This window comes from Anopheles gambiae, chromosome 3 (assembly GCF_943734735.2).
Source record: "Anopheles gambiae chromosome 3, idAnoGambNW_F1_1, whole genome shotgun sequence".
Lineage (NCBI taxonomy): Eukaryota > Metazoa > Arthropoda > Insecta > Diptera > Culicidae > Anopheles > Anopheles gambiae.
Window position 1 is genome coordinate 55,365,786 of NC_064602.1, and position 13,223 is coordinate 55,379,008.

Here is a 13,223-nt window from a genome sequence, read left to right on the forward strand (position 1 = left end):
ATCTGTCACACTCGATACAATTAACTTGTGTGTCCCACTCATCGGGGTTCTTGCATAGCTTGCAATTGCCTTTCGGGTTGCTTTTAAATATGATATCCATACTACTCACTTTGCGTAACCGGTGGATAAAGTATCTGGATGGGTGTCGTCGTGTCGTTGCTGCTCTTACAACGCCCCTGCTTGTCCTGCTCGAGGTCGTCTTCAGGTGATCCCCCGCGGTGTCGTCAGTACCCCTGTCTTCTGGTCGCCTTCAGATCCGCTGCTTGGGTAGTATTGCCGCCACGCTTTTTCGTTGGATAATCGGGTCTTCCGGGGCGATGACCATTGGCTACCGATCACCGTATCAACACACGTCAATAAGCTGGACACGTACTACTCCACTAGTTCGCACTCTTATCAACACCTTTATGTTTGTGGTTTCCCGGAAATGCTAAAGCCGGATACGGTTTAGCTCGAAGATTTCTTTTTTGTATGCACGTCCCGTATTGTTACACTCCCCAACTGTTGATCTTCCTGGGAACGTCCGTAAACCGCGGTCGTTAGCGTCTTGTGGGTTTTATTACGTTCTCACTGCGAATGTGTGCCACACGCGTAATTGTTTCCACTGCACTTTGTTACTAGTACGCTACGTAATGATTTTCGATCAGATGTTCTCAGGTCGTCCGTTTTAAACGCCCTTTCTGAGGTTGCGTTTCACTGCACACACACACCCTTTTTGTTTTGTTTACAAACCTGTGGTACGACCGAAACGATATAGCGAACGTCGTTTTTTTTACCACCGGTGTCTTTATTCAATCACAATATATCGGTGATCGTACGGCGCCTTACTGAATTCTGTCTCTGTACCTTGGACTTCTTAAGCACTGTTTCAGGCGTTTTTTTGCACTCGTTTGGTTTGTTGCACTTTGTTTGTTTGTTTTTGGCTACTATTATACATTCGCGATGTTTTCCGCTTTTACGAACCTTCCTCCGTTGGAGCGCCGGTTGTTTTTTTCTATCGGTCAGGAATACGTTCGTCAAGATCGGATGCTAACCTCCGACTTGTATGTTCCGGCCGACTCTGGGTTTCAAGATCGGAAGTTAACCTCCGACTTGTACGTTGCGAGGTCTCTACTAATCCTCTCTGGAGCCACCATATATTTTCCGCACCGAGTCTGAACTCGTTGGGAAGCGCCAAGACAGGAGGATTTTACCGTCCGACTTGGCTTGGAACAGACAAACAACTTAGTCTTTGAGTTCTTGTGCTTGAAAGTCGATTTATTCATGCTTATTCCTAACTTATATACTAATTTTCTGCTGATCGATCGCGATCAGCAGTTTTTATTTGGTCGATATTGTTTACATTAGATTTGCTTACAATTGTTTTCGTTCGGTCGGTCAGTTCCCAGGCCGTGATGACCTAATTATGCGGCGCTGTCATCAACAACAACTTTATATTCACTCATAAATTTTATTAAATTCCAATTTTATGGTTGAATGGTCAATACTTGAAAAAAAATTTGATTTTTGGTTCGAAAAACTGAGTTTTAGTGTGCTCAATTGTAAACCGATATTCGATCGAAAATCGATAGAACTACATATGGTCACTCTGAAAAACTTGCTTAATCTAGCTTTTGGTTAGGTTATGCCTGTGGGTTCACTACTGCATATTTCAATTCAGCCGTTTAGTGCTTTTGTGTTGTATTGTGCGTTAATAAAATCAAGACAATAGCACCAAAAACCTATCAGATAAAATATATCTTATTTTGTGGACGATATATAGTAGTAAAACAAACACGTTAAACTAATGAGCGGATGAAATTAAATAATATCCACAGATTATTATTCAAGTCGATCTGTTACACCGGGTGTTATCAACGCGACGCTCTTAGGCTGTCATGCAAGGACCTGCTGAAATCAATTGCTCCTAGTCAATAATCCATTGCTCGTAATCAAAAATAGAGGATGCTAGTCAAGAATCTAATGCGACTATTCAAAAAAAGTATGCGGCTAGTCTAAACTCAATTGGAAAACCCTGTAATCGCCGGGGTTTGGTAGAAAAAGGAACATCGTGCATGTGATATCCTACCAGTACAGAGTACACACACACGCACACCACCTCGTTCGTTACCGGAACACAACCTTCTTTATTTGCTGCTCAACTCCGACTGCCTTCAACCATCATACATCGCATTCTTTCTCTTTCTTACTCTAGGATCCCACATTCTCCCTTTACTAAAAAATATGTAAAGGTTTTCACATCCCAAAATGTATTATGATATAAACTTAACCTACACCCTTCACATACTTCCGTCTCGAAACCTCCATGGACGCTTAATTTCCCTAGCTTCTCTAATCCTACCATCCGTTTCGGCCCTCCGAATCGACCTTCCCACGGGTCGCTCTACTTCTAGTTCTCGGTATAAATTCCGTTCTACTACCTGTTCCATTCCTTCGGGTACTTCCAGCGATGTATTCTCCTCCTCAATACCTATCTCACTCTCCTGGTCATCACTTCTGTCCACAAATTTCTTTAAATGCTTAACGCTGCGCTGATACTCCTTACTATTTTCCATATCCCTTATTGTCGCTCTTCCAATTCCTTCCATTTTAGTTACTTTATAAAATTTGTTTTTATAGGCTGTATCGGCCTTATCCCTTTTCTGCTGCATAACAAGTACCTTATCACCAACTTTTATACTTGTATTTTTAGCTCGGCGCCTCTCATCCTCTCTTGCATTTCGCTCAAACTTTGCTGTTCTGTCTCGATCCCTGAGTTCATCATCCAGCGCCTGCCTTGAGTTCAACTTCATGTTTGGCAATAAACCCCTGACCGCCCTACCAAACATAAGTTCCGCCGGGGGTATTTTCGTCACATGATGAGGCCAGGAATTATATGCTGCCACATAATCGGCAAGAGCTTCTTTCCAATTAAGCTTTCTAATTTTTGCAATTGCTGCAATTTTGTTTATGCCTTGCATATTTCTCTCAACCAGACCATTTTCTGTTGGGTTCAGCGGTGTACAATGAATCAACTTAACACCCCATACCTCTTGCAACCAAGTTTGTAGCTCCACACTATTAAAAGGTGGTCCATTGTCCGCTTTTATAGTTTTTGGTACATAGTAAGTGTTAAAAACTTTTTTAAGAACTGCTTTCACTGCCTCCCCGTCAGCTCGCTCTATCGGAACCGCAACTAAAAACCTGGAATAATTGTCTGTGAACACTAATGCTTTCCAATGCAAAACGTCCGACAAAGTAGCAAAATCTATGGATACATAATCCCACGGGTTGTTAGGGAGATCCGTCAATGTGATGGGAGGTGGATGGCTATCTGCTTTAATAACCTGGCACTCCGGACAACTTTTTACAAAAGATTCTACCTCCCGATCCATATTGGGCCACCATAACCCTTGCCGCAAAATATTCTTCATTGTTGACATTCCTGGATGACATCGATGCGCTAGACTTAAAGCCCTCTTACGCAGATTTTCAGGCAATACTAACTTTTCCTGCTTCATTAGTGATCCCTCCTGGATGTACATTTCACGTTGAAATGGTTGGAACTTCACAATTTCTGTCGGCCATTTCTGTTTTTTGTCTAACCAAAGCATAACCTCTTGCAACTCCCTATCCTTCAGTTGTTCCTTCTGCACTTCCTGTGACGTCATTGCTACTAGTCCTTCACTAATATAGTTAATCTCTGTTTCTACCAAACATAGCTCATGCGGTTCCTTTCCCCATCCGAATTGCGGATCATTTCGCTTTTCCCCAATTCTAGAGGCTGCGTCAGCTATATTGTCCTTTCCTGCTACATGTTCGAATTCGTAACAAAAATGCTCCATTCTCAGGAACCAGCCCTCTGCTCTTGACATTATCCTTTTACCCATGTCCTTGCGGTGTTTTCCTCTAAGCATAAACATTAAGGCTTCACTGTCTGACCGCAATGTAAATTTTCTGCCAATTAAATAATATGCAAATCTTTCCATGGCCCATACTATAGCCAACGCCTCACGATGAAGTTGTGGATATCTCCCTTCTACCTCTGTAAGACTCTTCGATGCGCATGCTATAATCCTTCTTTCTCCGTCTAAATAACCTTCTTGTGCTAAAACAGCGCCTAACCCCCAGGGTGACGCATCAGTGTACAGAATGGTTTTGTCTTTTGCATCGAAATATCCTCTCTTAATCAAATCATTTTCTGTTGCAATTTTTAGCTCCTCAAACGCATCCTGTTGTTCTTTTTTCCATTCGAATTTTGCTTTTTTCGATAACAAATCCCGTAAGGGTTTAGTCTTATGCGAAAATCCTTTTATGAATGGGCTTATAAATGTTATCATGCCCAAAAAACTCCGCACCTCGGACACGTCTTTTGGTCTATCGAACTTTAATATGTCTGAAATCTTCTCTTTGGTGGGGAGAATACCTCGTCCGTCGATTGTGAAACCCAAAAAATCAACTTTCTCCTGATTATATAACGATTTTTCTTCATTAATCGTTAGGTGATTTATCTCAATCACTCTTTTTACTTCCTTCACTAATTTCTCTAACTCCTCTAAAGATCGCCCATAAACTAGAACATCATCCATGTATACCACTAAATTCTTACAATCTGCAAATAACTTCTCCATAACACTCTGAAACAACTCAGGTGCACACGACAACCCAAAAGGCAACCTCGTGAATCGCATCAAACCGTTAGCCGTCATAAAAGTGGTTAAATAGCGCACCTCTTCGTGAAGTTCTATATGAAAATATGCATCCTTTAAGTCTAGTTTCGTAAAAAATAATTTTCCTCCATTATGAGGTATGTCAGCCCACACTTTCTCAAGCGACGGCATTGGATAGGGCTCACGAACTATTGCCTTGTTCACCTCCCGATAATCTATAACCATTCTGAAATCCTTCTGACCCTTCGGAACTAGCACCATTGGTGATACAAATGATATCGTGCTACCTCTCCTATCAGCCCTTTCTATAATCTGCCTTCTTTCCATATCTTCAAGTCTTTCATTAACTGCTTTCTCGAACGCAATCGGGACGTTATATCTAATTATGCGCTTTGGTATCACTGATGTGTCTATTCGGAATTTTACCGGCTCCCCACCGATTTTCGGAAATTTGACCCACTGATCAGCCGCACCTGGCCCCGATTCACTGTTGTCGATGCTCGTTTTTCTCCCAACTAATTCGGCACAATTTATCTCCTTCTTTAGCAGCCCTAGCCCTATCCTTAATAATTTTAACTGACTTGCCGTTTGAAAACCGAGAAGTGAAATCTCTGTACCGTTCACTACAAAAAACTTGGCCAATTGCCTGTCCTGTCCAGCATCCTTCACCCCCACATAAGCCCGAAATGAACATATCACTTCTAACGGTCGATGAGTAGCATATCCTTTCAAAATTTCTTCTGGGTGCAATGTAATGTCTTGAATTACCGTACTACATTCTTCCTTGATCCTCTCCCAACCTTTCTTAGTTACCGTATTCACTGTCGCCCCCGAATCCACCAAGAATTTAAACTCCACCGATCCTATAACACAATTCACGATACGCGGATCACTTATCACCCCAGATGACGTTGCCTTGCCAGTTATCAGCTAAAAATAAAAAAAATAAGGAAAAGAACAGAAAAAAAATAAGTATACCAGCACACGATTTAAATTTAACAAAGAGTGCAACTTTTAATTTCCTTTATTTATTTCAAAACAAAAGAAACATTTTTTTTTTCACTCCGGAACGTCAACTTCTACCTGGTTGACACGCTCGGCTTCTTGTTTCATTCCCATTGTATTACCGTAGCAATAGACGATGCGCAATCTCATATTGCGCATATATTTATCTGTCAAACGGGTCGGTTTGATATATTTATCTGTCAAAAAAACTTTATATATCTCGGACATATAATCTTGAAAATTTATGCGCAATCTTGGCGCAATCTGAAAATGTATGGAAATGACGTTTATAGCTCAGGGTTGGCTACGCGAAATGACTTATGTTTTGATAAAACGAATATATGCGCAATCTGAGATTGCGCATCGTGTATTAATACGGTTATGGTTCCTTTTTGCTGCAAAGCAAAATTCGGCAAAATGGCCGGTTCTTCCGCAAGAGAAACATTTCGCGCGAAATGCTTTGCATTGGCCCCAACCGTGCGTACGTCCGCACTTCGTACAGAGTCGCATTCCTTCACGCCTTTCCTCATTCTTCTGTACTCGAGATCCAGTATCTCGCATTTTACTCCACTTTGTCTCGTAAGGCTTATATCGATTAGCCGGAACTTTCGCCGAAAGGATAGCATTCACCGGTCTTATCAACGCTCGTCGATCATCCTGACTCTGCGCGGAGTTCCCTTCTTCTCCTTCCGGCTTCCTCACCGCCTCTTCCGTGCGAATGAAATCGAGATGTTTTCCATGGCTAATTACCCGTTCTAAATTGTTACCGAAAAAGTTTGCCATTTCGTAAAGCTTAGCAGATATTTCTGGAACCGATCGCCGTACCACCGCCTGCATTATCTCCTCCTCACGCTGCGCACCCACGAATTCGCATAACACCGCTTGCTTTTCAAGACGCAGCACCCAGTCCGCAAATGGTTCATGCACTTTCATCTTCATCTCACGGAACTTCATCCTCTCTTTTGATGCGTCGCACAAATCACTAAAATAATCGTCAAGTGCGCGGATAGTTTCGTTGTATATATCCTCCGATTCGGACGGCAAATTTCGCTGCTGCATTTCGATGATGCTCAACAAATAGCTTCCTGCAAAAATCTTTAGACCCGTTACACGGGTTTTTGAATCAACAGGCGCTTTGCATGCCACTATCCTCTTAAACTGATCTCGAAACCGTATCCATTCCGCCTTGCGTTTGTTAGTTGGCACTGTTTCATCGAAATGCCTTAACGGCCACGATCCTGACAACCACTCGTTGGTAGTTTTTCTAGCAGCAAAATGCATGTCATCCTGCTCTTTTGCATCCGGCTGTTCATCACTTTGTGATATATCGCTAACTGCCCAGCCTTTACTCATTTTGATTTTACAAAATATGACACTTTTTCTTTTCTTTGCGCACATATTTTTCCGTCCGCTTCCAGCGATAAACCAACAAAGAATGATAGTCAAACCAAATTCTGCACTTCATCCGCGCCAAAAGAAAAGAACATAAACTCTCATTTCACATATACCAATCCATCTCCCACAACAAAAGAGATCAGATATTCATACACGATCATCGATACTGGCAACCCGTTCGCCGTAACGCTCTGCAAGCGCGCGTTTCGCCACACTCACCACTACACACGTAACTCCTTTATCGACTCGTCAAACCCATTTCTCTCTCTCTCTCGCTCACACACACACACAGCTAATCCTTTTGGAGTCTCTTCCTCTTCTTTGTGCACAAAACCTACCAACAATTCAACTAAATCTTGTTTTTGATCTGGCAACACTACCAGTTGACCACGGCAAATTTACCCGTTCTTTTCTATTCTCTCTTTTTCCCGCCATGGGCCGAACCCGGCTTTTTATTATCATTTTTTTTTTTTTTTTTTTTAGATTGCACTGACCATGGGCCGAACCCGATTCAATTTCTGCCTTTTTTTTTTTTTTTTTTTTTTTTTTTTTTTTTTTTTTTTGAACGCTGGCAATGGGACAAACCCAGCTCAGTGTCCACACTTTGTTTCTACGCTGGCCATGAGCCATACCCGACTCAGCGTTTCTTGCATAAAACTTCTTCATATTGGCCATGGGCCGAACCCGGCTCATCTCTCATATCTTTTACCACGTTGGCCATGGACCGTACCCGACTCAACGCTTACAACCTCTTTCTACACAACATTTCAACAACTTTTTTTTTCGATCATGGGCCGAACCCGATTCAGGTTTCTGTTTTCCGGCAATTTTCTTATAATACCTTTACACTCGGTCCTTGGCAAAATCTACTTTTCCCTCCTTCTTCAATTTTATCATGGCAGGATCGCCAATGTGATATCCTACCAGTACAGAGTACACACACACGCACACCACCTCGTTCGTTACCGGAACACAACCTTCTTTATTTGCTGCTCAACTCCGACTGCCTTCAACCATCATACATCGCATTCTTTCTCTTTCTTACTCTAGGATCCCACAGTGCATAAGGCTAATTTTTATTCTATGATCCGGAATAATGATTTTATCGCTCGGAAACTTGTGATAGTTTAATTCTATTGCTGATTCTATTGCCGTAATTTGATCGTGAGATAAAGTTTCACCCAAAGAAATATTGTTAGTATCGCAAACATCAATCCCACATATTTCGGAAAATGCCTCAGTAAGACTATTGTGTGACTCTATAGTCGGAGTTTGTGGAGTATTAACATCATTAGAATCATATCACGAAAGATCTAGCTGATTTTCCCTAGCTTGGTCACCGACTGAGTCCCGGTAAAGATCAAGAGTTTGGAGCGTTTGGCAAATAGCTGTTTTTAATACTGGCAAAGGTTGTTTGTTCAATTCAATCAATTTATTTTTATTATATCTGTATCTAAATTTTTTAAGAAAAACATTCAATTTACACAATGCATCTCTTCCAACAATGAGCGGTAAATTCATATAATGATTAGGCAAAATGATGAAAGTATGTTCGATGATGAGATTTCCAAAAGTTATGCGAAGCTCAATGTTTCCTAACGTTTCTAGGTATTGACCTCCTGTTCCTCTAAACCGAGTAGGTTACCGTACACTGTTGTCACATCTTGGAATCAAGTCCTGGTTAACAAAATGTTTAGGGCTGTCAGAGTCAAAAAGTGCATTTATCATTATTTGCCTGCTCCAAGCCCCTTGATCCCCTATAGCAACACTTACCTCTTGGTGAGCATCTATTGTTGTTACTAATGATTTTTCTTCGGATTCTTCGAAAAGTGCAGCTGCGGCAATGGATTCGCGATTCAACGGACAGTTTCGGTAGTTGTGATCCATTTTCCCACAATGGAAACAGGAACCAGGAGTTCATCGAGGTCGTTGACATTGAGCGGAACGGTGACCGAATTCAGAACAATTGAAGCAACGGTTCTGGCTAGGCGGTGTATCTGACTCTGACGACACTGCTACTTGAAGTCGGGTTGTACTGCGAACTGGCTTGACGCATTTGGAAATGCGTGTCGCAACGCTGAATGTGGTCAATGAGTTCGTATATGTTGTTGTAGTCTTTAGTGACTAGACTGCCGTAAAGTGCATCACGTGACATCCCTCTGATGGCGTAGGTAATACAGGGTTTCACACTTTATCTCAAGACCGCGGGACCTCTTCCCGAATCTGTCTTAGCCAAAGTCAAGTTTGCGGTATGATGCTTGAAATCGTTGATGATACCTGAAAACGTTGATGATACCTGAATTCATCGGATGCAATGCTGAATCTGCGGCACATTTCTCGAAACACACTGGTCCGCGCCGAGGACATGCGGTCGAATATTTTTTTACACGGATAACCTTTGTGTACATCAGTCTATTAGAAACACTCAATTATCCTTTTCGTTTTTTTAACCAAAAAAAGACAATTTAATAAAATGAGTGAATGCATATTTGTTTAATTAAAATATTTACAAATGTTAAGAAAGTAGTTTGAACTGTTTAAATAATCTTTAAAAAATAATTAACTGTTTTCAGTACACTTTACTGAGAACAGTAAAACAATGAAAAAGTGGTGTATATTAAAGATTTTATGCTTATTTAATTTATTCTAACTTGTTCGGAATTTTAAAATCATGATAAACAGGTTATTTTTCACTTTAAATGCTGCCGAAAATAGGTACAGGCGGTCCCCGAGATACACGGTACCTCTTATACGCGGATTCGGAGATACGCGGTTTTCTAAATTTGACAATTCTTTGAGCAAATTGTACTGATTTGACACATCAATTGCAAATTGCCAAATAATTTCCGTTTTGATCGAATGTTAAAAACTATTTCAAAAGGTTTAAAACAGTTATATTCAGTCAGAATCATATCAAATAATTCATAAAGTGACTAAAACCGCCCCCTACTTGCAAAATTACACGAAAATTTGTGATATTTTAGCTGGAAATCACGAGATTCGACTTACGCGGAAATTCGAGATACGCGGTATTTTGCCGCCGTTTTCGGTCCCCATTAACCGTGTATCTCGGGGACCGCCTGTACACAGTAAATGTTCATTTTTGACAGCTCAATGTTGTGGGCTCCTGCCGAAACTCGGAACAATAACACACTTTGAATTTGGCTGAATATTCCTTTTAAAATTGATCAAAACACTACAATGCGTATGTCGACACATAATATGACCTTTCTTGTACCAAATATCACCAATTTTACTACAAAAAATGCACTAACTTAAGAGAAAAATAAATATTTGTAAGCCAGTTCGCACCGTACGCTATAACCATCAAACTGTCAATGGCTGCTCTGTTTAAACGTCGCATCAAAATGGCTGTCAAAACGGGCCAAAATAAGCAACATAAAATTAATAATTAACGAGCTTTTTAACACCAATCTTAGGAAAGTAAGATTGTTAAATTGCTTTAAACATTTTTTTGTACATATTCACGTTGATACAAACATTTTCTGACCCGTATTCGCGCTGCCGAAAATAGGAACACAGTCTGCCGAAAATAGGAACAAACTGCCGAAAATAGGAGCAAAATCAATGTTTGCATTTTCACGAATATTTATGAAAAAGGACTTTGAACCGGCAAATAAAAAATATTGTAACATACTATGATAGTTTATCAACCAGAATAACAACACTTTCCAAAAAATAATGAAAAATATTGATGTGTGAGCAATTTTTGTGAAACTGTTGCACTAGCCTGCCGAAAACTGGTACAGTTACCCTATGTCTATTTGGACGGTAAGACAGATTCGGGAAGGGGTCCCGCGGTCTTGAGATAAAGTGTGAAACCCTGCAATTGCCTCTTCACTCACATTGCCTGATCGTCCCAAGGCATTGACACGGTATACATAGGCAGCATACGACTCAGTCTGTTTCTTTGAAACTGACATCAACTCTTTGTGTATGATGGCTTCATTAAGATGATCAGGGAAAGCTTTTTAGGGGCGCCACAAAATGTGGTCCCTAATTTTTTAAAGAAGGATACGCAACACGCTTTGCGAATTACGTTTTACTAGAGTTCGGTTTATTCGTTTTTCTTCAAAGCCGCGGAACGGTGAGTTCGGGAGAGACCAAGGCAAGGTGGAATGTATAATGAGGTGTAGTTATAGCGCTTTTGGCGATCCCCCCCCTGGGCTCCGATTTTGACAGATGGTTTTCCGCTTGTATATGTATTGATGGATTTTTTACGTATTGCATGGTCGATATTTGGTGGAGATCAATTTGGGTGAATATTTTAGTTTATTAGAACACAGCCCGTGATTTCAAATGGAAATTTTCCTTCGAGAACTTGAAGCGTTCGCCAAACTCGGAAAACTAACTGTCAGTTTTCTTCGTCGATTCTTCTTCCACCTAGCTGTCAAAACGGGCTTATAACTTGACCTGATATCTTTACGGTCCTTGGACCAAGGTGTTATAAATGACAAGGTGAAGTTGTTCAGAGCAAAATGACATTTCTCGACTTGACACATCTCTTCCGTGGGCTCCGGTATAAAAATCGGGGAGGGCTGGTGCGGGGTCAAGGTGGAATGTATAATGAGGTGTAGTTATAGCGCTTTTGGCGATCCCCCCCCCTGGGCTCCGATTTTGACAGATGGTTTTCCGCTTGTGTATGTATTGATGGATTTTTTACGTTTTGCATGGTCAATATTTGGTGGAGATCAATTTGGATGAATATTTTAGTTTATTAGAACACAGTCCGTGATTTCCAATGAAAATTTTCCTTGGAGAAGTTAAAACGTTCGCCAAACGTGGAAAACTAACTGTCAGTTTTCTTCGTCGATTCTTCTTCCACCTAGCTGTCAAAACGGGCTTATAACTTGACCTGATATCTTTACGGTCCTTGTGCGGGGTAATGAAATTTGTATGCAGAGAGTGACAGATGTCCCCCACAATGTCGCCCAGCAAAAGCGGTAAAAATCAACCTTCTAAATACATTATCCTTGGGAGAGACGCGGAAATTGATGTTGCTCGATCGAGAGTTGCCGGAGAAGAGAATGTGTGTAGCAAGCCACCGGATAATCGAGGCGGTAAAGCGTGCTGTCAGTGGTTGTCTCGCTCTAGTTCGCCCGTCGAACATTTTTGGTCGAGGTTCTAGGTGTATGCACCAGATGGAACTCTAGTCGCCACAGCTTTCTATATACCCTCAGCGAAATCAGCAAATGATTTTAATGTGGTGCGGAATCCCTTAAACCATTCACACGCGGCTCCCGCTAAACGACAGGATGCATAGATGAGCGTCGCACCATCACTCCATCCATATAATTCTCGGTAGTGCTGTATTGTCTTTAGCCACTCCTCTACACCCAGTCCGTCAGAGAATTCTGGAATAATTCTGCTCAACTCGGCGGGATGCACAGCTTTCCCATCTGAATGTATCTGTCGCTGTTCCAACTGCTTTATTTTTTCACGCAGCTCCAGTAGTTCCAATCGCCTCTTCAGTGCATGGAAACTTTCAGAAAAAACATCAGCAGCAGCGTTGTTTACAACGTCATTACTGGAAACGGTGACGTTGTTGTTCGTATCACCAGCAGCCTCCGTCACTGTAACCTTCATAACCTTTTCCTCGTCCCGATAGGATATTATCGCTGAATTGCCAGAATTAACCGATATGGCACCAGCAGGAGGTGTTTCAGGAATATGCATGTTTTCCAAAATGGCGTCATGGGTCACCATATCGTTGGAAGCTATAGCGCCGCTTTCAGGATCCACCCCAAGGTGGATTAAAAATATCAGGTGGTGGATTAGGGCCTTTGGGGGTCGCCATAGTTGAGGGACTTTACGTCATTTTAGAACCGTTAACCATTGGTTTCCGCACACAAAGCTTAGCAAATAGAACAGATTTCTTTGTTATTATGTGCATTTTTGTGTGTCTATTGGTTTTATCGAAAAAATTAGATATATTAACAAAAGATTTGATGATTTGTTTATGCACGAAATTTAAAATCATGTGAGTAAGAGTTCTAATCTCGCGTAAATTGTCCATGCGGCTCGTAGATAATGAGGAATCAATGTGAAAATTGAAAAAAATAATGCTTTCTTAACTTTTATCATCAAAAATGTCAAAAACGCAATGAATTATAGAATAAATTCACGAAATAACACAAAATAACACACTTTAAT

General features: G+C 41.1%; 1 protein-coding gene across 1 annotated transcript; it reads right to left on the bottom strand.

Moving 5' to 3' along the window:
• Window positions 1-691: 691 nt before the first annotated feature.
• On the bottom strand, window positions 692-5,882 carry LOC133393027 (uncharacterized protein K02A2.6-like). The gene is made up of 2 exons (XM_061656013.1): window positions 5,733-5,882; window positions 692-5,579 (listed from the first exon to the last, which is right to left on the bottom strand). Exons 1-2 carry the CDS (start codon window positions 5,880-5,882, stop codon window positions 2,280-2,282), a joined length of 3,450 nt encoding a protein of 1,149 aa, XP_061511997.1. The 3' UTR covers window positions 692-2,279.
• Between the last annotated feature and the right edge of the window lie 7,341 nt (window positions 5,883-13,223).